Below are 18,687 nucleotides of genomic sequence, written 5' to 3'. Positions count from 1 at the left end.
GTTTGTAGCCCGATGACATTTTCCATCACAGGCTGAATATACAGCCTGTGACACAAGTTCGTGTTTAGAGAAGTAGTGCAAACAAGATGTTCAAACAATTCAACCACTTCCAGAGAAAAGCAAATTGTTGCGTGTGAAACCGACTACCAAGGATGGGGATCAGAACTTTGTACAGGTCATATAATACGGGATCATGTTGCACGCAAGTCTGCTCAGATGACGTCGCCAACTGGAGATCATTTCGCAGAGATCCCGAGTCGTCTTCGGGGATAGTTTGGCCGTGTTATCCCTCAAGTAAGAAGGGTCATTGAAAGAGAAACCATGCCTCGCCTACATGCATCGTGGTATATAGACTGAAAATGGAGCCCCAGTCTCTGCCAGCAACTCTGTACGGACGTCTGGGGTCCACACTCGCAAGACAACCAATCATCTTACACCATTTGGCGTGTTCGCATGAACCAACAACCATTGACTTTCCGACTCATCCAGTCAGGATGCAATCTCGATGATCCCGCTTCTGGACGATTCCGTAATCTCCTCCTGCTACCCTTCTGATGTCATCGCTGATGTCCCTGTGAATTTGCAAGGCGAGCGAATCAGGTCAGCTTCTTTGGCACTGCTGATCCGAGTAGTGCCATTTCCGACCCGTTACAGAACTTGATTTAATTGAAACAGATCCATGCCCTTATCATAAGCTGTTTGGTGAGTAGGCCGTCGGCCTGAACATCTTGTGAAGATGGTGTGATTTCTCGCTCTACATAGCAATCAAATCTTATGAAATCTCTCTCTCCGCAATCTAGTGCGCTGCGTTCTCATCTTTTCAGCATCGCAGCTAGAGTCTTCTCACGTCCACCTCCAACCCAATCATCCCAGCACATAGCATACGTCGTCTTGTCTTGCCAGACATCTCCTTTCTCGCTGCCGGGAGGTAGAGGCTTTCCATTGCCCACCTTGCCTCGAGCGACTCCGTCTTTGATCAAACGAAACCACATCTCTGTTCCTTCCCACCTGAGCCCCATTCTCTTGGCAACCCGGGCGGAGCCTTCATGGAGTGAGTCCAGTCTCCATTGCACTCGGATCAGCCCCAGACCACCAGCAGATGGTGCATCGAGCGCATGCTGGAGCATCAGGCCCACGGCGTTGCTTGTGACATGGGTTCGCTGGTATGATGGTAGAGTGAACAATGTACCGATTGTGAGGGACCGCGAGGAAGGATTAGCGTCCATGAAAGCAATTACTCCAGCCAAGGCGCCTTCGCCGTCGACTTTGTTGAGGGACTTTTCTGTCTTTGTCTTGTCGATGATGGCAAAAGCCTGGCATTCATGAGTCTGGGCGAGGAGACCGCAAACAAACGACGTCATAAAATCTTCATAATTGTCGTATGGGCCTTGTGGGTAGTGAGCGTAGAGCCCTGAATGTTCTCTCGAGAGGCTGTAGAACACTGGAGCATGTTTCGGGGCCTGTTTGGTCGGATTAGCGGTTGAGATCTAGACGATCCGAACATGGCTCCTGGCCTACCGAAAAAGGTGTCAGCTCCACGAGCTCGTTGGACAGCTTTCGCACAGGGAAACAGAACTGGTGTAACTCCATGTGTGGTGTTGGTGTCGACAGTCGGTTTGCTCCGGAGGTTGTGTGATCTTGAAGCTGACAGTTCCTGTCTCTGTCCCAACATCAGGACTAGGCAGCAACGCAAGCGTGCGCAGATTGAGCGTGTGTGATTGGTTCCGAAGATTTGGCGTAATCAATTCACGTATTCAGCATCCTGGTGAGATCGATGCCGGCAGATTATCTCACCTCGTGGTTATGTCAGGCTATTGCTGGGCAATGACCCGAACTGACTAAGGTTGACTTCTTACTATTGGACTCAGTTTAACAGTGGCCGTCTTGTGATCCGCTGGTTTCGCTTAAAGGCCTTGTTGATCCTCGCTCATGATTGCGCCGTCCAAGTTGCCAGGAAAGACCTATGTTGCGAGCTCGAAAGTGCAAGCAGATGCGCCAGATTCTCCGATCAGCCCATTCCTCATCTCACTAACCGTTAGGCCGTGTGATTACCTACAGGCGTAAGGACCTGTCGAAGTTGACTGCATATCCGACTTTTTGTCAGAGCTGCGCCATACAGCACGAAATCACACAGGTGATGGGTTGAAACACCTTCAAACCACGTGAGGTGATCGATGTCACGTACAATTTGTGGGACATAACTTCAAATGAAGCAATACTAAGGTGCTGTCCCGAAGGATGAGGAGGCTCAGCAAACCAGTGTCAATGTACGAAGTGTCCAAATTACGTCTCAATGCTGTGGTAAACATTTCAGGATACCGTCATATGATACGGGCCCCCACCTATCGCGTGGTGCACGACTTCTCGAATGGAGGCATCCAGGCCGGTCATGGGGCGTGGATACATCAGCGGCTTGAGTCCAGGACATTTTCTCGGAGTTTACCGTGAGCTAATGTGCCTGTCGAGTTACAGGGATATAAATCATGTTGGACAAAAGAATGGCAAGCGAGTGATTACGGGAATGCCGGGATCAATGACAAGGCGCGAAGCAGTCCGCGAACCATGGTATGCCGTCCCCTCGTGTGCCATCGCCAGACTCATGATGGCACTGATGGGGCGTATCTGTACGCTGTTTGATTCTCCATTACCTAGGGCATCGATTACGATTGCCATGGTGGCTAGATATTGATTGGTGAAGTCAACCGCGACCATGAAGGCGAAAGTCGGTTTAGGGGAGCTCAATGACAGATCCGTTAAAGGGCTCGGCATCACATATCAGACAAGGATGAGAACATTTGTTGCTCACAGGAATCGACGATCACTTCGAAACAAACGAATTCGACTTTTAGTGCAACAGAACAGTCGCAACAACTTTACTCATGCAAGCTTCCGTCCGCTATTGGGTTTTGAGCCACCTGCAAAATGCTCCCGTACGTATACATCTATTTCAAATCTGTTGCTGCTCATGATGTCATTACAATCCCTTGAATAGAATTGAATTCATAAATACTCATATCGTGGCACAAGAGAATGTCTAAAATCGGAATCCGTACAACGTCGCGAAATGTTTGTCGGCGTTGTGGGGATCTTTTCCATCCAACACCAACAAAGGTGACACTTGGGAGCGATTAACGTCATCCTGCATTCAAAATAGAGTCGAGCGCATATGTTGATATCTAGTGACCGACCCTCATTGCGGTAATCAGGATGGGCTTTTCAAAATGCCATCCATCCTCCAAGAAAAGGCATCTCATCTAGTCAATGCAGGTAGCCGCGAGAATGCAGCTCTTTTGGTCAATATTAACATCGATTGGCTTGACGCATTATGACATGATCAGCTCCATCGGACATACCTCCGAAGATTCTAGATATTGATAGGTCATCTCCAATTGAATTCTATTGACGAGGTTGAATCGTAAATCTGGCCTGAGGCGATGTCTGGTTCACCCCTTCGTGACACAATGGTCGCGGTGCCTTTATTCGTTGCAGGTTCTAACCGCCGGACCTCAACCCTGAAGCATCAGTATAGAACTCGCAACTCAATATCGCCACTCTTCATACATTAGTGATGTACCTCGAGCCTTTGGGTTGTGCAAAAGTATTAAAAAGGGCATTCCCTTCATACCTACAGTCATCTACCATGCCTGGTCTTCGCCATCAAGTTCTATTTCCTCTTCCTGCGTGAATTTTCACTCGACTCCCAGTCGATGCCCTTTCCGTTTCCAAGGGATGAGAAATATATGTTTTGTTGAATTCATGAATCTCGTGATATCTGGTTGCATGCAGGCCCTTCCACAGTGAACAGCAGCCGTAGCGTTCAGCCCAGCCGGCCGATCCTGTCACTGTATCATGGACAACAACCTTTCCAACCACGCTGGTCAGAACCCTGAGCCTAAGTATGTTGGGAATATTATTCTATACTGATTTTCGCCCAAGTATCATCTTACATGTCTTGAATTGTGCTGCTACTTCCTTCTTACACTTGGGTATAAACCTCTTCTTAACATGCCCCTTTCCTCACAGCAAAAAGGCACTGTCGAAAGACAACCCCGTTCTGCGACCAAAGATACCTGTCCTCGAAGACCCAATGTTCACGATGACACGATTTACTTCACCAGACAGCGAGCGAGAAGATCTTGGGTTTCGGCAGACTCAGACCAGGGCTCAGTCAGCGGCCCGCATGGCTGAGAAGATCAAGCCCCTGGACAAGATCTTGAGACCAAACTGATCTCAAGCTCAGGTGTTCTTCCATTCAATCTCCCCTTCTTAAGTAATGCCTTCTCCCACAAAAGAAGAATACTACTTGAGCTACACATACTCATGAATTGATCACAGTCAGAGTGCTGCCAGCTTGAAACTCTCGTGACACCTTAGGGACGGGCGGGCCGTACGGTAGGCGAAGAGTTCAGCCGAGGCGCTTTTAGCCCGGAGACAAGTTTTTGGTATCTACATTGGCCTAATACTGGCCCGAGAAGGCACTTGGTTTATTTTAGTTTGAAGTTTGTAATTGGTAGTCGCTGGGTGATATACAAGCGAAGCATTCATGTTCAATGACGCTGTCAGTAATAGACGAGGTCTTTCCACGGATGTTTCAAACCAATCCACATAAATTTTAGCCTTTTTGAAAGAGAAGAAATGTTGTAGAAGAATTATGCTCCTCATAGATAATATTACAAAGTCAGCTTTGTCTGAATCCATGCTCCCGCATCCGCTGAGAAGATCGAGAAATAGCTCGTGTGGGCGGCCGCATCGCTGCCTTGAGCGCATACAGGGTCAGCCGCCAAGCACCAGGACCGGATTTCGCTGGAAAACTCATTGAGACGTGCGAGCTGCGTGCCCGTTCTAGGATAGATCTTTGCATCGTGTTAGCTGCTGTTTGTAGTGTCCCAAGATAGCCTGTCGTGCAGCACAAATCACGGATTCTATTTGGACGCCAAGGATCAGAAAGACCGCACTTACGCCATCGAAAGCCGCCCCGGACTCAACATTGTATGTTTGGTTAGCTGTATGAGTTACGTCTCCGAACAGGGTCACTGCCGCAACTGCAGAGAAGATCAGCCTCGGGAGTTGTGATGTTGTCTACATTCGAACCCACTTTGAGCCGCCGGTGATGATGTAGGGTCCAATCCGGTGGAGGTCTCATCGGTACAGCCCGTGGAGCCACCAGATTGCCCCCCTAGTATGTTGCCAACGACTTGAGCGCCCTATCGACCATCGTCAGCCAGACATGTTTCTGATGGATCAAGTTCATGCTGACCTGGGAGTAGCCTGATAACACCAACTGTGCATTCGGGCATTTGGCCGCATATGCAGTGATCTGAGATGTTCCGTTGACTACACCAACACCCACAGATGTGCAATAGTCCGGTAGGAAAGAGGCAGGGTACTGGATATCTTCATAACCACAACTGCTGATACCATTGCAGGTCGCATTTACGACGCTGATCTGTCGCCCGGGATAGTCCTCACTAGTTCCTCGTGCAAGGAAGATATGAACAGCGTCACAGTCTTGAGTCTGGCGGACATCAAGAGCTGGATGTCCAAGAACGGATGGCAGGACCGACAGGAAGAAAGCGAATGACTTGGGCTGCATTTTGCTGGTGTACAGTACTTAAGTATAGACTTGAAATATCATCCTCTTCTACAACATCGTTCATCCGTTCGGAACAGTCCTCTTTATACACGTTCATTGCCCAGAAATCGCGATCACCCTGTGCTTGAGTGCCCTCCCTCCCCCCTCCCTCATACCAGTATTGTGCACCTCAACCCCAGTTCATAATACACAATGTAAGTCGGCTCCGTCTCACGGTAATTCGGACATGACTGTATAGGGCAGGTCACTTCTCATTTCGGATCCCCAAGCCAAGATGGACACGAAATGGATGCCAGAGCTCGGAGGTGGCTGCAGGTGAAGAGACGCGTGTTCCGTTGTTGTTACTCCAAATCAAGCGACCCATTGACCACGGGGTTCGTTTCGGGCCTTTTCTTAGCAATGTGCCAAGCGCTGTCAGTGTAGAATTGATGCTGCACAAACCCCGCGCCGGAAATAAGTTCTTAGTCGTTTCTATTTTCACGTTTCTTATAATCGATCAGCAAAAGATAATCCGCTGAGTGAAGTGACTATGCGTTGTTGCCGTCCAGTCCCAAGCAAAGCCCCTCATCACAACTCCAAGTCCCGAGCCGAGGTTTGTACTGTAAACCGCAAGGGTGATGAGTGTCTGCTAGCCCCAACGTGCTTCTCTGATTCTGCAACCGTCCTTGCGGCCTCTAATTCTGGAGTCCTGGAATGGAGTCCCTGTCGCAGCCAAGGGGACGGAATAGCGACGAAACTCATTCAAAGCAGCACACAGGTCTCCCGACTATATCCTCTTGCAACATTATGCAATGATCCATTGACACGTACGGATTCGCTCTCAAATTTTCGATAACTACTCCCATTTCCTAACAATCGCATGTGAGTGGCTCAAAGTCCAACGAATGAGTGCATAGCCCCTTAAGAACAAATCTGGAAGACCACACTACATAGCTTTCTTCGGAAGATGGGTCGCATGTTAAGACAACAGAAAGTTTCAAGCACCACGATACAGCAGATGCCTGTTCTCACCAGTAGCTTCGTCTCATGACCAAGTGGCACAGTTGGCCGAAAGTAATTCTGAAGTGTTAGCTCTTCTGGTCTGCCGCGTCCTACTGATCATTCGCGAGACTATTCAATTTGACAAAAATTGAAATAATAGAAGCAAAATACCAAGATCACAAACTTTTGTGTCGCGGAGGAATCACAACTAACGGAAGTTTATATATGAAAAGGGTTTTTGAAAGTGATTGAAAGGCGCTTGTCGAACGCGCATTAGGTCAGATCGACATTTTGCGGGGGATGGGAATATACGGACGAACACGCTTACATAATACACCCGGCGGCATTTGCAGCCTCAGGCACCTACTCCATTTTGCCGAAGACGTCGCAGCTCCGTCCCGGACCAAGTTCGTCAATTGAAATCTCGACGACCTCCGATCCAAGACCCTTCCCCCACAGTCACCATGTTGTCGAGACAGGCCCTGCTCCGCTCAGCTCGTGCTGCAGCTCCCTCGCGGGCGATTGCCTCGCAGGTGCGCTTCTACGCCGCCCCCGCCGCCAACGAGGCCGTCAAGCCTCCCGTCGCCCTCTTCGGCCTCGATGGCACCTATGCCACTGCCCTGGTACGTCACCGCGCCGACTCGTCCCGAGGCGGAGGAGATGGGGTCCCAATTGGGAGATGGGACAATCGCAATTGATGCGCAGGGACCATGAGGAAGCCGAGCGGAGAGCCTGGAAGCTAATGCGTCATTTTGCCAAAACAAACAGTACACCGCGGCCGTCAAGTCCTCCTCGCTCGACCCGACTGCCACCGCCCTGAACAAGCTGGGCAACCTGGTCTCCCAGGATGCCAAGCTGGCCACCATCCTCGCGGCCCCTACGCTGACTCCCGCCGACAAGTCCGCCATCGTCGCTGAGCTCGAGAAGACCTCCGGCACCAACGCCACCGTCAAGAACTTCCTCCAGACTCTGGCCGAGAACAATCGCCTGTCCCTCCTCGGCGGTGTCTGCACCAAGTTCAGCGAGCTGATGAGCGCTGAGCGCGGCGAGGTCGAGATGACGGTTACTAGCGCTGCGGTACGTGTGCTATCAGAGAAGGGGAGGAGGGATGGTTGCGACGTGCAACTCAAATGAGGCACATTCCATGGTGGCGCGATATCCGGAAGATAGACAGTTTTTGAGACGTGGACATTTTACTGATTCAGTCTTGCGCGTATAGCCTCTGGACAACCGCACCCTCAACAGGCTTGAGACCGCTGTGTCCAAGTCGTCCTACGTCGGCCAAGGCAAGAAGCTCAAGGTCACCAACGAGGTAGGGAACAAGACGGACACTCCAGGAATTTCACCATATGCTGACGTGACTAGGTCAACTCTGACATCCTCGGCGGCCTCATTGTTGAGATTGGCGACCGGACCATCGACCTCTCCGTCTCTTCCAAGATCGCCAAGATGAACAAGCTCCTTACCGACACTCTGTAAATTACTTCTTTTGTATGAGACCGGAGGGGCGCGGAAAGATGGCTATGCGAGGTGCACGGGATTACCAGTGAGCCTCCAGGCCAAGGATACTGACCAGCATCTGTTGTTGAATTGAGCCAAAATAGAGAGACCATTTATTCCACCTCGCAGTCTTGCCGTTGGGGTTGCCCCAATCATCGTCGCCATGTGATTGCATTGGGTGTCAGTGTGCCGAGAAAAGCGGGAATGGAAAGACACCGTCAGCAAAAGCTTGCATGGATTCACTGTCCATTGCGCTTGAACTACAGTAGAACATTGCTGCAAAATACGCTTAGGAATGATATCACACAAGTCATGATTCAACAATGACTTGTATATCATAAGATTTAAGTCCTCATGGTGTCAGGATCGAGACATCCTGAAGTCTATTACAGCCAAGGCTGCAGCATATTCGAGGCCCTTCCTGGGCCTCTTCCATGAAGGCCTGGAAAGAAAATGCCCCCGAAGCACTCCAGCCAGCCCTGGCCTCATCAACTCTTACACCTCTGGTCATGCCAGTCCAAATAAAGCACAGAACCCTATGCCCCAACGCCAGCTTCAAGAACACAGAAATCCGAGTTGCGCCTGTTGTACATCCCGTTTCCAGATCAGTCACTCCGCAGCATGCTGTCCACCAGGTCTCCCAGCGGGCCCCAGAAGTCCTTGCCGGTCGCCAGGTTGTGCTCGTCGATGAAGAGCACGTACTGCTTGAAGCTGGTGTTCAGGTGGGGCTCGAGGCCGAGCTCGCGGATGACGGGGTAGTGGTGGCAGTAGATGTGGGCGTAAACGCGGTACATGCGCTTGAAGATCTGGCGGACGAGGGATGGGAAGGTCTTTGGGAAGGGCACGCCGATCCGGCTGGGCATGACAGCCTCGTCGTCGATGCTGCTCTGGACCCAGGACATGAGCTGCTCGATGTAGGCCGGCGCGGGCATCTTGGTAGGGCGCTTGTAGTTCTCGTTGTCCTGCCACAGGTACTCGAACTCATCGGTGGCCTTCATCTCTGGACATGACTGGGGCGAGCAGAACTCTGTGATGGCGCCGTACAGCAGATTGATCTGGTTGTAGAAATCCACCACTTTCGTCGTAGATCAGTAGGCGGCCGGATCGTTGAGCGCGGGGCAATGCGCTGCGAGAAGATGCTTACTGTTGACAGCGTACCACTCATTCTCGTCTTCGCCCTCGGGCAGCTTCACGATCTTGCGGAGGCTGCCACCTCCCAAAGTGGCCTCGGCATATTGTCGCAGCTGGTAGCTGGTTGTCCCTTGCTTGCCACCGGGTCGCGGTCGGAACTGGTTCCGCCGATTGTTGCTTCTGTCTGCACGTAAGCCTGTGGTCCCGCTTGGTGTAGGGTCTATGGCTGTCTGTCTGATCAAGAGCCATCGAAGGGTGATAGAGAGCACTCTGGAGCGAAAGGGGTAAAAGAAGGGACATACACAGTTGCGATAAAGGAAGTCATCGTGACTTATGGTTGTTGCGGGACACGAGTCGGGGGTAGGTAGAGTTGGGCTGCACAACACTCCAACGTCAGTGGGGCCGCTGCAAACAGGTACTCGAGCGATCATCCCGTCCGCCTGTCTGATGTTTGATCGTACCTGAGTTTCAGCAGACTGGCGTGGTTGAGCCTTGGACACGCTGCTGCTGCGTATGTCTCCAAGCCAGATGAGAGTGAGAGGCCTTTCCGGTGTTTTTGTGTTTTTTGTGGTGAGACCGGAATGTGGCCGTGTCGCAAGCTGAGGGAGGCCGTAGAAGCTACCTGGGCGATGATGATAGAATGAATCAACAAAAACAGCAAGGCGTTGCCGTTGCCGCGGCGCGTTTGCTTTAGCCATGGAAATTGGGCGGCCCGGGTTCAGGGGCCTATGATTAGCGCTGGTCATAGCGTCCTCCAGCGCCTCGGGTTGGAAGTGGTGGATTCTCAATAACGTATGCAGTCTGCTGTACCTAAGCCTGCATTGAGCATCTTCAACTGCTCCCTTCAACTTCGAGTTTATGCAGCCTTTCTCGTCACGTCGAGCACTCACATCTCAGACCACAGCTTCATTGTGTCTGTCCTGGCCTGGCTGACTAGGCCATGTCACTTTTCTCACGACTCACGCTTCCAGGATATCCGTGGTGGAGCACCACGCAAACTATGTGGACGACCCCGTGATGCACCCCGGATTCTCCGCATTCTTCTGTCTGCCGGTTCAATTAGTCTAGCAGATTTGAATAGCCTCAATCGGAGTGGGGGCCCCAGATCAGTCGTTCAAGGTGCAAACTCTAGATATGCATGCCTACCCCTCGCCCCTGGTCGCCGATCCATCTGCTCGGGTCAACGAAGCGCGAACCGCTCAGCTCGACGTCGTTGCTCCAATGTAGACAGGCACCCCGGTATTAAGCTACACGCCATGAACTATCGTTGCGAGTTCAACGAGGCGGTATCTAGATTTCCTTACCAGTGTCGATCTCTTCGGGCATGACGACTTGTTGTACTCCCTTCTTACAGGATATTCTCCTTCGCAAAACCTATTCTCGTTCGACTGTACCCTACCTTCCAAGATTTCTACAAAACATAGATTCGTTCCTATTGATCTGTGTGGACTTAATACTGCTTGCTGCCCATACCCAGGAAGGCGCCAGCAAGCGGGTGATTTTCGAGATCACACCTCTCTTGAAGCCTTGCTTGCTTCGAGTCTAAGAGCAGACCTACTTCGATGCGCAATGTGTAGTCTCAGGCTGCTGTCATTCTCTATCCTTCTTGCCTTGGCCGAAGCTGCTTCACCCATACAAAGACAACAGGTTGTTCAAGCGTTCAATGTTCGTCGCAATGCGAGTTCAAGCACAACCCCCCTTCAAGTCGGAAATGGCAACTTTGCCTTTGGCGTAGATGTGACGGGCCTTCAGACATTCAAGCCTTTTGCAACTATGTCCACTTGGGGTTGGCATAACTCGTCATTACCGACAACCCCCAACCAGACTTCTGTAAACGGTGAGAACAAGACATTGTACCCTCTACACAGCCTCTTTACACTAACTCGCATAAGATTACACCGGATTGGACTGGTGGACTCCACCGCTTGATTTCTCTGATGATGGGCAACTCGTGAACTACGCACAGCCGAACCCTGCTGAGAACGACATATCAACTTGGTTGATACAGAATCCTCAGCGGCTGAATCTCGGAAACATAGGATTCTGGTTCGGCGGTGCGAATGTAACCGAGGACGATCTCGAGGACAAATCCCAGGTCCTTGACCTGTGGACCGGAACGATCTTCTCGAATTTCTCGTACAACGGAAGCATGGTCACGGTTGAGGTACGAGCAGCACCTGATACCGACACTGTTGGTATTAGCGTTGAGTCTGATCTGGTCCCCACTGGTGCTCTCGGTTTATTCCTTGACTTTCCATACTCGGACGTCAACAAGTTTGATGCTCCTTTCGTAGGAGTATGGAATGCTACAAGCAACCACTCGACATCTCTCAGTACTACGGGCAATCAAGCCACCATTCTACACACGTTAGACAACAATAGTTACTCTTTGACGGCGGATTGGGAAGGCGACGGAAAGATCACCGAGCCAGATGACGGGAGTCATCGTTATTTCCTCACAGTCTCTGGATCAAGACAACTGAAAATGACTGCGACCTTCTCCACAGATGGAGTGACGGCCCAAAAGTCTCTTGATGATTTGGTTTTTGAATCACAGTCTTGGTGGGAGTTGTATTGGAATTCAGGGGCTTTCATAGACCTGACTTCTGTTGGCACGGCGAATGCGACCGAGCTACAGCGACGAATCATCCTCTCACAGTATCTCCTGGCCGTAAATTCGGCGTCTTCCTTCCCACCACAGGAATCGGGGCTTGTCAACAATGGATGGTACGGCAAATTTCACCTCGAGATGGTCTTTTGGCATCTCGTACACTTTGCCCGCTGGAACCACTTTGACCTGGTTTGGCGAAGCATACCGAAGATGTACGACCAGTTCCTCCAATCCTCGTACGAAAGGGCCGCTTCGCAGGGATACAAAGGTGCGCGCTGGGGGAAGATGACGGACCCGAGTGGGCGAAGTGCTCCGGGAGAGATTAACTCCCTGTTGATTTGGCAGCAGCCACATCCAATGTACTTCGCCGAGGTAGAATACCGCTCCTTTCCCAACGACACAACTTTGGAGAGCTGGGACGAAGTACTCACAGCATCGGCCGACTTCATGGCTTCTTTTGCCTGGTTCAACCACTCAACCGGTGTGTACAATCTTGGGCCGCCGATGTACCCCGTATCGGAAAACACGAACCCAAATGCGACGATCAACCCGACGTTCGAGCTTGCGTACTGGCGATTTGGGCTTGACGTTGCTATTAAGTGGAAGGAGCGCCAGGGACAGTCTGTTCCGGATGACTGGGTCGCTGTCAGGGACAAGCTTGCTCCCTTGCCTGTGGTTGACAATACATATCCTGTGTATGAAGGCATTCCAAACATGTGGACCGATAATGCAACCACGAATGATGTGAGTAGTGTATCACTTGATCATTTTTCTGGCCACGGTTGTCAGATCAGTTGCAGTTGCTAATGCGATTGACTACAGCATCCCGCGATGGCTGGAATCTACGGCTGGCTACCTCCTCCAATGAGCGGTCCACCGTTGAACCTGACGATAGTCCAGAACACGGCCGACAAGATCCTAGAGCTCTGGGACCTGGAAGAGTCCTACGGATGGGATTTCTCTCTGTTGGCTATGAACTCTTTGAGGCTAGGAGATGTAGATCAAGCTGTTGCATACCTCCTCCATCCCGTATTCCAATTCGACGACGCAGGGTACCCAGTGGGAGGGTCTCGTGTTCCGACACCGTATTTCCCTAATGCGGCATCTCTGCTACTTGCGAGTACGTACTAGACTATCCTTACACTGACGGCACACTTCTTTCCTCAGGAAGTTTCTTTCCGCCATCATCTTGGGATTATGACCAGTTACTAACACAAGACAGCATCCATGATGGCAGCGGGATGGGATGGAGAGCCGGGCCCGCATTTCCCAGAGAATTGGGAGATAAAAGTTGAGGGTTTCACTCCTGGATTGTAGCTTACTAGATACGGAGGCCTGAAAAGCCAAATTTACAGTTTCAGGGGGTAAATTGGCCCCCTGTTCAAACGCGATGAGCACGCAAGTAACATCCTTTCCGCCGTTAGAAAGATGTCAACGCATCCGTCCGACGTAGGTTAAGTGCAATGAATTGAAAGTGGGACTACAAGGAAAATTCAGATCACTCTCATTGTGGGAATAAGAACGGTACTGCAAAATTGTTTCGTGTTTGACGCGCTTGCTGAGGCGCCATGGTCTGAGATACTCAACCATGAGTCTAGTTGATCGTAATGATACCTCTCATCGTATCATGAGCCGGCCGCCATAAGACCTTCTTGAGGGCCAATAAGGTCGTACGCGTGAATGACTGCTGGAGCATTTCACAATATATTCTGCTCCTGCAGCCAACCAGCAATTATGACTGGTTGCACCTTCTTTTGCAACCAGCGAGTGCCTCTTCAAATGAAGCCAACTCAAAGAAGGATAGCGTCGCCCATGCTCTCACCTTCAAAACCGAGAGCAGACAAATTCTTCTGCTTCTTCTTATCCTTTGTCTTGTCCTCTGCCTTCCTCTCCTTTGCAAGTTTCTCGACCAAGTCGGGATCGGCCTTATCGTATCCAGGCGGTGGGTCGTCGTCCTTGTCCAGGTCAATCTCGCCCAGGAGCATCACATTCTCGCCTCGGACGAGGTACATTCCTCGCTGGTAGTCCGCGTATATGCCTCGCTTTTCTTGTGCGCTGGGGTGGTCCGCGGGAACCGCGTCGGGTGTTACGAAGATTCTCTCCACAGTCGATTGCAGAACCAAGTTCGCTATAGCCCCAGTGTTAACTCCATCCCGTTGTGCTGCACCTGCACATTTGAATCACCATACCAAATTGATCCCAGCTTCGTAGAATTCCCAACAGTTTCCGACCGTCGCGCAGCGCAACCATGAGCTTCTCTGAAGCGGTTGTCAGCCTTGCATGCAGCGTGAGGTGGCTCTTCAGCCGGGGTCCTTACTGTCAGTCAGGTCCAGAAGCGATGCCGAGGTGGTAAACATCTGCACAGGCAGTTGCTGGGGCGGAGGAGGAGCTCGACCCAGGGTGGGAGGTCCCTGAGAGCCCGGGCCTGGAGGAGGAGCTCCGCCTCCTTGGCCAGGAGGATCGTTGAGGGAAAGGTGCTCCATTGTTACTTCATGAGCATTGACCTTGGTGTGAAGTATAGTAGGGAGGCAGCAATTCCATGGGCGGGTTGAAAAAGAAAGGAAATAGGGAGGGCAGAGGCACACCAAACCGCGGCGCCTTGTGCAGATGTCGCGACGGATATCGAATGGTCAAGCTCCCATGCAGAAAGTCACTTGCGGCTGGCTGCTTTGGGGTCTGGTCTGGTCTGGTCGCAAGTCGCCGTGGGGCTGGCCTGGTTATCGCCTGCTGTGCAGGTACGTCACCCTTGGATAACGGATCGAAGTCGGCCGATCCTCCGTGCTCAGGGTCTCGCAGCCAATCAAACTTGAGCACTTGACCAGGAGTGTAGCTCGTGCAGCGAGAGACAGCCCAGGCACTCTTGGTCACAGTGCCGATGGACCAGCCTGCCACCGACCCCCCGGGCTGGAGACCTGGATGGAGTATTCTGAGCTCGCCTGCGTTTTCCTCACCTCCCACGCTCCTCTCCCATCTTGGACAATTGGATGCTCACTTGCGGGCATGAGCCGGCAGATCAACTCTCCTCCCTGAGTTCTACGGCTCGAAACTTTCTGACATTCGTATCATTCATACAATCGCATTTCCGTGGTCTCATCGTCTGCCCTCCCTCGCTCTCTAGAATTTGGCAGTCTTCAGCTACCCTCCAGCACAATACAGTGACGGTTTCTAGGGAACCTCTCTCGTGCCTAGACAAACACATTGCGAATGCTGGCAAAGAAATCGTAGCGCTCTCTAAGCCCTACTAGCTATCTCTGCCTTGCAAGAAGATTCGTCCGCATTCGCAATCCTCGACAACAACCTTCTGAACGACACACACCACACAACACACAACACACCTGGACAACTCCGGGACCCTCGAGACCATCCTGTCCAAAGAGACCTCACAGATTGTCACAGACTTGACTACAAGATGGCTGCGAATTCAGCTGTTTCGGTGCCTCATGAGCCCGCTCCTCCAGCCCGCAATGAATCCAAGCGCGAGAGGAAGCGCCAACTCCTGCATGACCGACTTCAGCAAATGTCCGAGAACTTCTCAAGAGGCCGCGACAGTGCCTACCGCGAACAACTACAAAAGATCCAACTCGACACCAACCTCATCATGCGAGTTGACCCCTACTGCGAACGCCCTCTCGAGGCTCTCGACCTAGAGCAAACCGATCCCGCACTGCTGGGAAACACAGACCCTGCCACTGCCCGAACCTTGCTAGAGATGGCTGGTCCAAGATTTCGAGACTTTGTTCATGACATAGAAGATCTCGTCGAGGAGCGCGACTACGAAATTACTAAGCAAAAGGTTTGTTGTCTAAGCCGGGCTGTTGCAAGGCACATATCGACTAATAATTTTGCCAGGCTGAATACGACCGCAAATGTCAGGAGCACCGAAATGTGTACAATTACAAAGTCCTTCAGGCAAGGCGAGAGCATCATTCATTAGCCTCCACCGTCCGCGATCGTCTCATCAATACCATAGCAAGCAAGAAATATCGCCTCAGCAAAGAAAAAGAGGCTCTCGAGATCAGCGATGCGTCTGCCTTACTTCTTCACCCGAACCAATTTAGCATGACCAACCCCGCCAGCCCCGGGGGCACGCATGGCAAGAGAGCCACTCGACTTAGGAGAGAGATGGAAGAAATGCCTGGATTCTCAGAGAACAAGAAGAGGAAGAGGAATGCGAATGATGACGACGGGTCGCCAGTGCCCCAGCGGCGGACCCTGGATGCAAATAACATCACCCCTGTTTGGCAGAGTGATAGGCTGCGCTTCGGGAAGAGCACCGGCCCAATCTACAGCATTGACAAGCTCTTCACCGACAAGGAGCTGTCAATGACATACAACAACGCCGCGCTTGCTGCCCACAAGTACATGCTCAGGCACAAGTCCAAGGATGGCGTGGTGTCATCGCCTTCAGAAAGCGGTCCCGACGACCATGAGGAAGGCGAGGACGGCACAGACTCCGTTCCCTCCGCACCGGTCATGGAGCGCCAGATATCGCATGCGACTAGAAGTACGCGAGGCGGGACACACAACCCCAACTTCTACGACAACAAATTGGTGGGAATAGAGGCCCTCGCCAACTTCGAGCTACCTGGAAATCTTGAGAGACTTGACGCACAGGAACCTAGGCTACCACCTATCGTACCTGCACCGTACAACAAGGCCAAGCCTATGACCGAGGCCAGTGGCCCAGCTCCTCTGGCGGTTGACGACGCTCTGGCAGACTTGCAAGCCATCTCCGTGCTGCGTCAGTACGAGCAGCTTCACGGCGTGGGGTCAAATTTCGACGTCCCCAACGGCGGTCGGAAAGTGCTTGAAGCTGTTGCTGCAGGCCCACGGGAGGAGAAATTTGTTGCCTACTTGCAAGGTGATCGGCCAAGCACAGACGACCTCCGTGTAGAACTCAAGGTCGAAATCAGCAATGTGCGCAGCGAGCCGGGGCCAGGGTCTCTAGCACCGGCTATGGCTGGTGTTCCCATGAGTCGCCAGAACTCGGGTGGAGTGGCAATGAGCCGTCAAGGAAGCAACACTAGAAGAGGGAGACGAGGCTGAGCGTCACACTCGGTCAGGACACATGAGGGAATGAAGCAAGCAAGAGGAAATTAGTTCACCGAAGAAGAAGATACCTCGCATTGAATAAAGTGCGCTAGATGAGTTACTTTTAAGCATAATCTACCATGCTTCCGACTTCCAAGATTCCGCCTGTCGTTTCGTGGTGCCCAGATCACTGCCCGACCCTTTATGGCCCGAAAACTAGCGTCCTTACCTCGATGCTCTCGCGGCCTTCTGCGTCAGGTCGTGTTCTTGGATCCTCAAAGGCTGTGTGGGCAAGCCTTCCACCTTGAACTTTCGAACCCTCCTTGAGTGCCTCACTGTCGAAACACTCCAGCAACAACCGCTCATCGCCAGTCATTCCACTCAAGTAGTTCCACTTCTGGTTGGGATTGGCCCGGATAGCAGCAGTAAACCCAGTGTAGCCATTATTATAGCGGTGCTCGACAGGGATGATGTCCGCATCGTCGACACTATACGAGGACGCGAAGGCCAGGGGGAACGACTCGACGGGCTTCTTGTTCAACGGGCGCCAGACATTGATGATCCGGTACCTCCCCTGCAGCAGCTTGTCCGCGTCGTCGCCCAGGTGCCTCTTGACACGCATCTCGGCCGAGGCGGCGGTCTGATCGATGTGCGTCCTGTTTACAGGCGCGCGCTTCGCGTTGGGGTCCGCACGGCGAATGGTGTGATCGAAGAAGACGACCTTGTGGGCGCCGGGGATGTTCTTCAGCAGCAGCTCCTCGAGCTCCGGGTAGTACTTGGCTTTTATGGACTCATCGTCCGTGAAGTCCTTCTCCTTGGACTCTGGGACGTTCTGGATGACCTGGAACGCATCCTTGTCCAGGTTGTAGTCGGCCTCGTTCCCTCTTATGTCATGAATGAGAGTCTCAACAACCGCGTCTGTGAAATTACGCTGCGGCAGGCCCTCTGGTGGCGTGTCGACGTGGTTGAAGGGCTTCGAGCCATCGGCCGGTGGGTTGAAATAGTTTAGCTTCGCTGTCACGGGCCCGCGAGGAACGTTTGACGTGATGGCCATCTTTTGGACTGTGGTCTTCCAAGTCGTTGAATACAGGCGGGAAATATATTCGGGTGGACGGTAGATCAATGCTCGATGGACAGGCAAAATTATTGGCAACTAAGGACGTTGTTCAACGTCTTGTGAGAAGGCCTATAGATTTGAAGTTTGGAGTGGATAGGCAAGTGAGAGTAAAAATGTCAGTGTTAGTCCTGATAGTTCAAGTTTTGAGTATTGGATGTACATTCAACTAAGTGACCTTCGAGCGTTGGGGTGCAATATATACGTGAGACTTTCTCGTAGTCGTGACAAATCAGCTACGGTCAATCCAGCCTTTGTTCAATATGTCAATTGCAAATGAGGTCGTTCCTCTCACGCCACCATTGATCACGTCATTGTCAAGGGCGCTTCATGAGCAGGGCATGAGGTTGGAGAAGCGTCAGTCTCGACATCTGGGCAGACCAAAAAGGCGATGTTTGACTAATGGGAGGGGACACCGGAACGAGCGAAGATTACTCAACCATCGGTGGAAGGTGTAGTATTAGAAATGCCCTGCTGCTTTACAGTACAGTACAGTAGGGGCCTCCATGTGGACAGCCGGGATCTCTCAAGATCTGTTACCCCGGGTTTTGGACGAGTGAGGTCATCCCGCACGTAGCAAATACCGTAGAGGAGCGGCCGGCCCATGGCTGCTGACCAAGTGAGGAAGATCATTTCGCCTCCCAGAACAACAGCACATCCAGGGGAGCAGAGGAAAAGCGGGGCACAACGTGGGCAGCCAAGGGTTCGTTTTCGGCCAGTGCGCTA

The 18,687-nt window shown here is 51.9% G+C and overlaps 9 protein-coding genes across 9 annotated transcripts; 4 read left to right on the top strand and 5 right to left on the bottom strand.

Annotated features, from left to right (window-relative positions):
* Positions 1-481: 481 nt before the first annotated feature.
* On the bottom strand, positions 482-1,590 carry J7T55_006335 (uncharacterized protein; the record flags this gene model as incomplete). The annotated part of the gene is made up of 3 exons (XM_053143174.1): positions 482-572; positions 886-1,460; positions 1,519-1,590. The coding sequence occupies 3 exons, from the start codon at positions 1,588-1,590 to the stop codon at positions 482-484; spliced, it is 738 nt and encodes a 245-aa protein (XP_053001101.1).
* Positions 1,591-3,849: 2,259 nt separating this feature from the next.
* J7T55_006334 (uncharacterized protein) lies at positions 3,850-4,228 on the top strand (the record flags this gene model as incomplete). Its single annotated transcript, XM_053143163.1, has 2 exons — positions 3,850-3,896; positions 4,024-4,228. 2 exons carry the CDS (start codon positions 3,850-3,852, stop codon positions 4,226-4,228), a joined length of 252 nt encoding a protein of 83 aa, XP_053001100.1.
* A 442-nt stretch (positions 4,229-4,670) lies between these two features.
* J7T55_006333 (uncharacterized protein) lies at positions 4,671-5,593 on the bottom strand (the record flags this gene model as incomplete). Its single annotated transcript, XM_053143152.1, has 4 exons — positions 4,671-4,853; positions 4,960-5,042; positions 5,096-5,204; positions 5,258-5,593. The coding sequence occupies 4 exons, from the start codon at positions 5,591-5,593 to the stop codon at positions 4,671-4,673; spliced, it is 711 nt and encodes a 236-aa protein (XP_053001099.1).
* Positions 5,594-7,038: 1,445 nt separating this feature from the next.
* Positions 7,039-8,053, top strand: J7T55_006332 (tp synthase subunit 5; the record flags this gene model as incomplete). The annotated part of the gene is made up of 4 exons (XM_053143141.1): positions 7,039-7,197; positions 7,343-7,651; positions 7,794-7,886; positions 7,940-8,053. The coding sequence occupies 4 exons, from the start codon at positions 7,039-7,041 to the stop codon at positions 8,051-8,053; spliced, it is 675 nt and encodes a 224-aa protein (XP_053001098.1).
* A 626-nt stretch (positions 8,054-8,679) lies between these two features.
* J7T55_006331 (uncharacterized protein) lies at positions 8,680-9,530 on the bottom strand (the record flags this gene model as incomplete). Its single annotated transcript, XM_053143129.1, has 3 exons — positions 8,680-9,149; positions 9,219-9,385; positions 9,508-9,530. The coding sequence occupies 3 exons, from the start codon at positions 9,528-9,530 to the stop codon at positions 8,680-8,682; spliced, it is 660 nt and encodes a 219-aa protein (XP_053001097.1).
* Positions 9,531-10,978: 1,448 nt separating this feature from the next.
* J7T55_006330 (uncharacterized protein) lies at positions 10,979-13,133 on the top strand (the record flags this gene model as incomplete). The annotated part of the gene is made up of 4 exons (XM_053143118.1): positions 10,979-11,042; positions 11,098-12,560; positions 12,639-12,936; positions 13,039-13,133. The coding sequence occupies 4 exons, from the start codon at positions 10,979-10,981 to the stop codon at positions 13,131-13,133; spliced, it is 1,920 nt and encodes a 639-aa protein (XP_053001096.1).
* Positions 13,134-13,441: 308 nt separating this feature from the next.
* Positions 13,442-14,299, bottom strand: J7T55_006329 (uncharacterized protein; the record flags this gene model as incomplete). Its single annotated transcript, XM_053143107.1, has 4 exons — positions 13,442-13,500; positions 13,639-13,944; positions 14,006-14,074; positions 14,134-14,299. The coding sequence occupies 4 exons, from the start codon at positions 14,297-14,299 to the stop codon at positions 13,442-13,444; spliced, it is 600 nt and encodes a 199-aa protein (XP_053001095.1).
* Positions 14,300-15,225: 926 nt separating this feature from the next.
* J7T55_006328 (uncharacterized protein) lies at positions 15,226-16,862 on the top strand (the record flags this gene model as incomplete). Its single annotated transcript, XM_053143096.1, has 2 exons — positions 15,226-15,609; positions 15,666-16,862. The coding sequence occupies 2 exons, from the start codon at positions 15,226-15,228 to the stop codon at positions 16,860-16,862; spliced, it is 1,581 nt and encodes a 526-aa protein (XP_053001094.1).
* A 187-nt stretch (positions 16,863-17,049) lies between these two features.
* J7T55_006327 (7alpha-cephem-methoxylase p8 chain related protein) lies at positions 17,050-17,901 on the bottom strand (the record flags this gene model as incomplete). Its single annotated transcript, XM_053143086.1, has 1 exon — positions 17,050-17,901. The coding sequence occupies one exon, from the start codon at positions 17,899-17,901 to the stop codon at positions 17,050-17,052; it is 852 nt and encodes a 283-aa protein (XP_053001093.1).
* Positions 17,902-18,687: the final 786 nt, after the last annotated feature.

This window comes from Diaporthe amygdali, assembly GCF_026229845.1.
Source record: "Diaporthe amygdali strain CAA958 chromosome Unknown NODE_1_length_4327563_cov_65_473760, whole genome shotgun sequence".
In the NCBI taxonomy this organism is placed as follows: domain Eukaryota; kingdom Fungi; phylum Ascomycota; class Sordariomycetes; order Diaporthales; family Diaporthaceae; genus Diaporthe; species Diaporthe amygdali.
The sequence above is the reverse complement of the archived record's forward strand: the minus strand, read 5'-3'. Positions and strand labels throughout refer to the sequence as shown.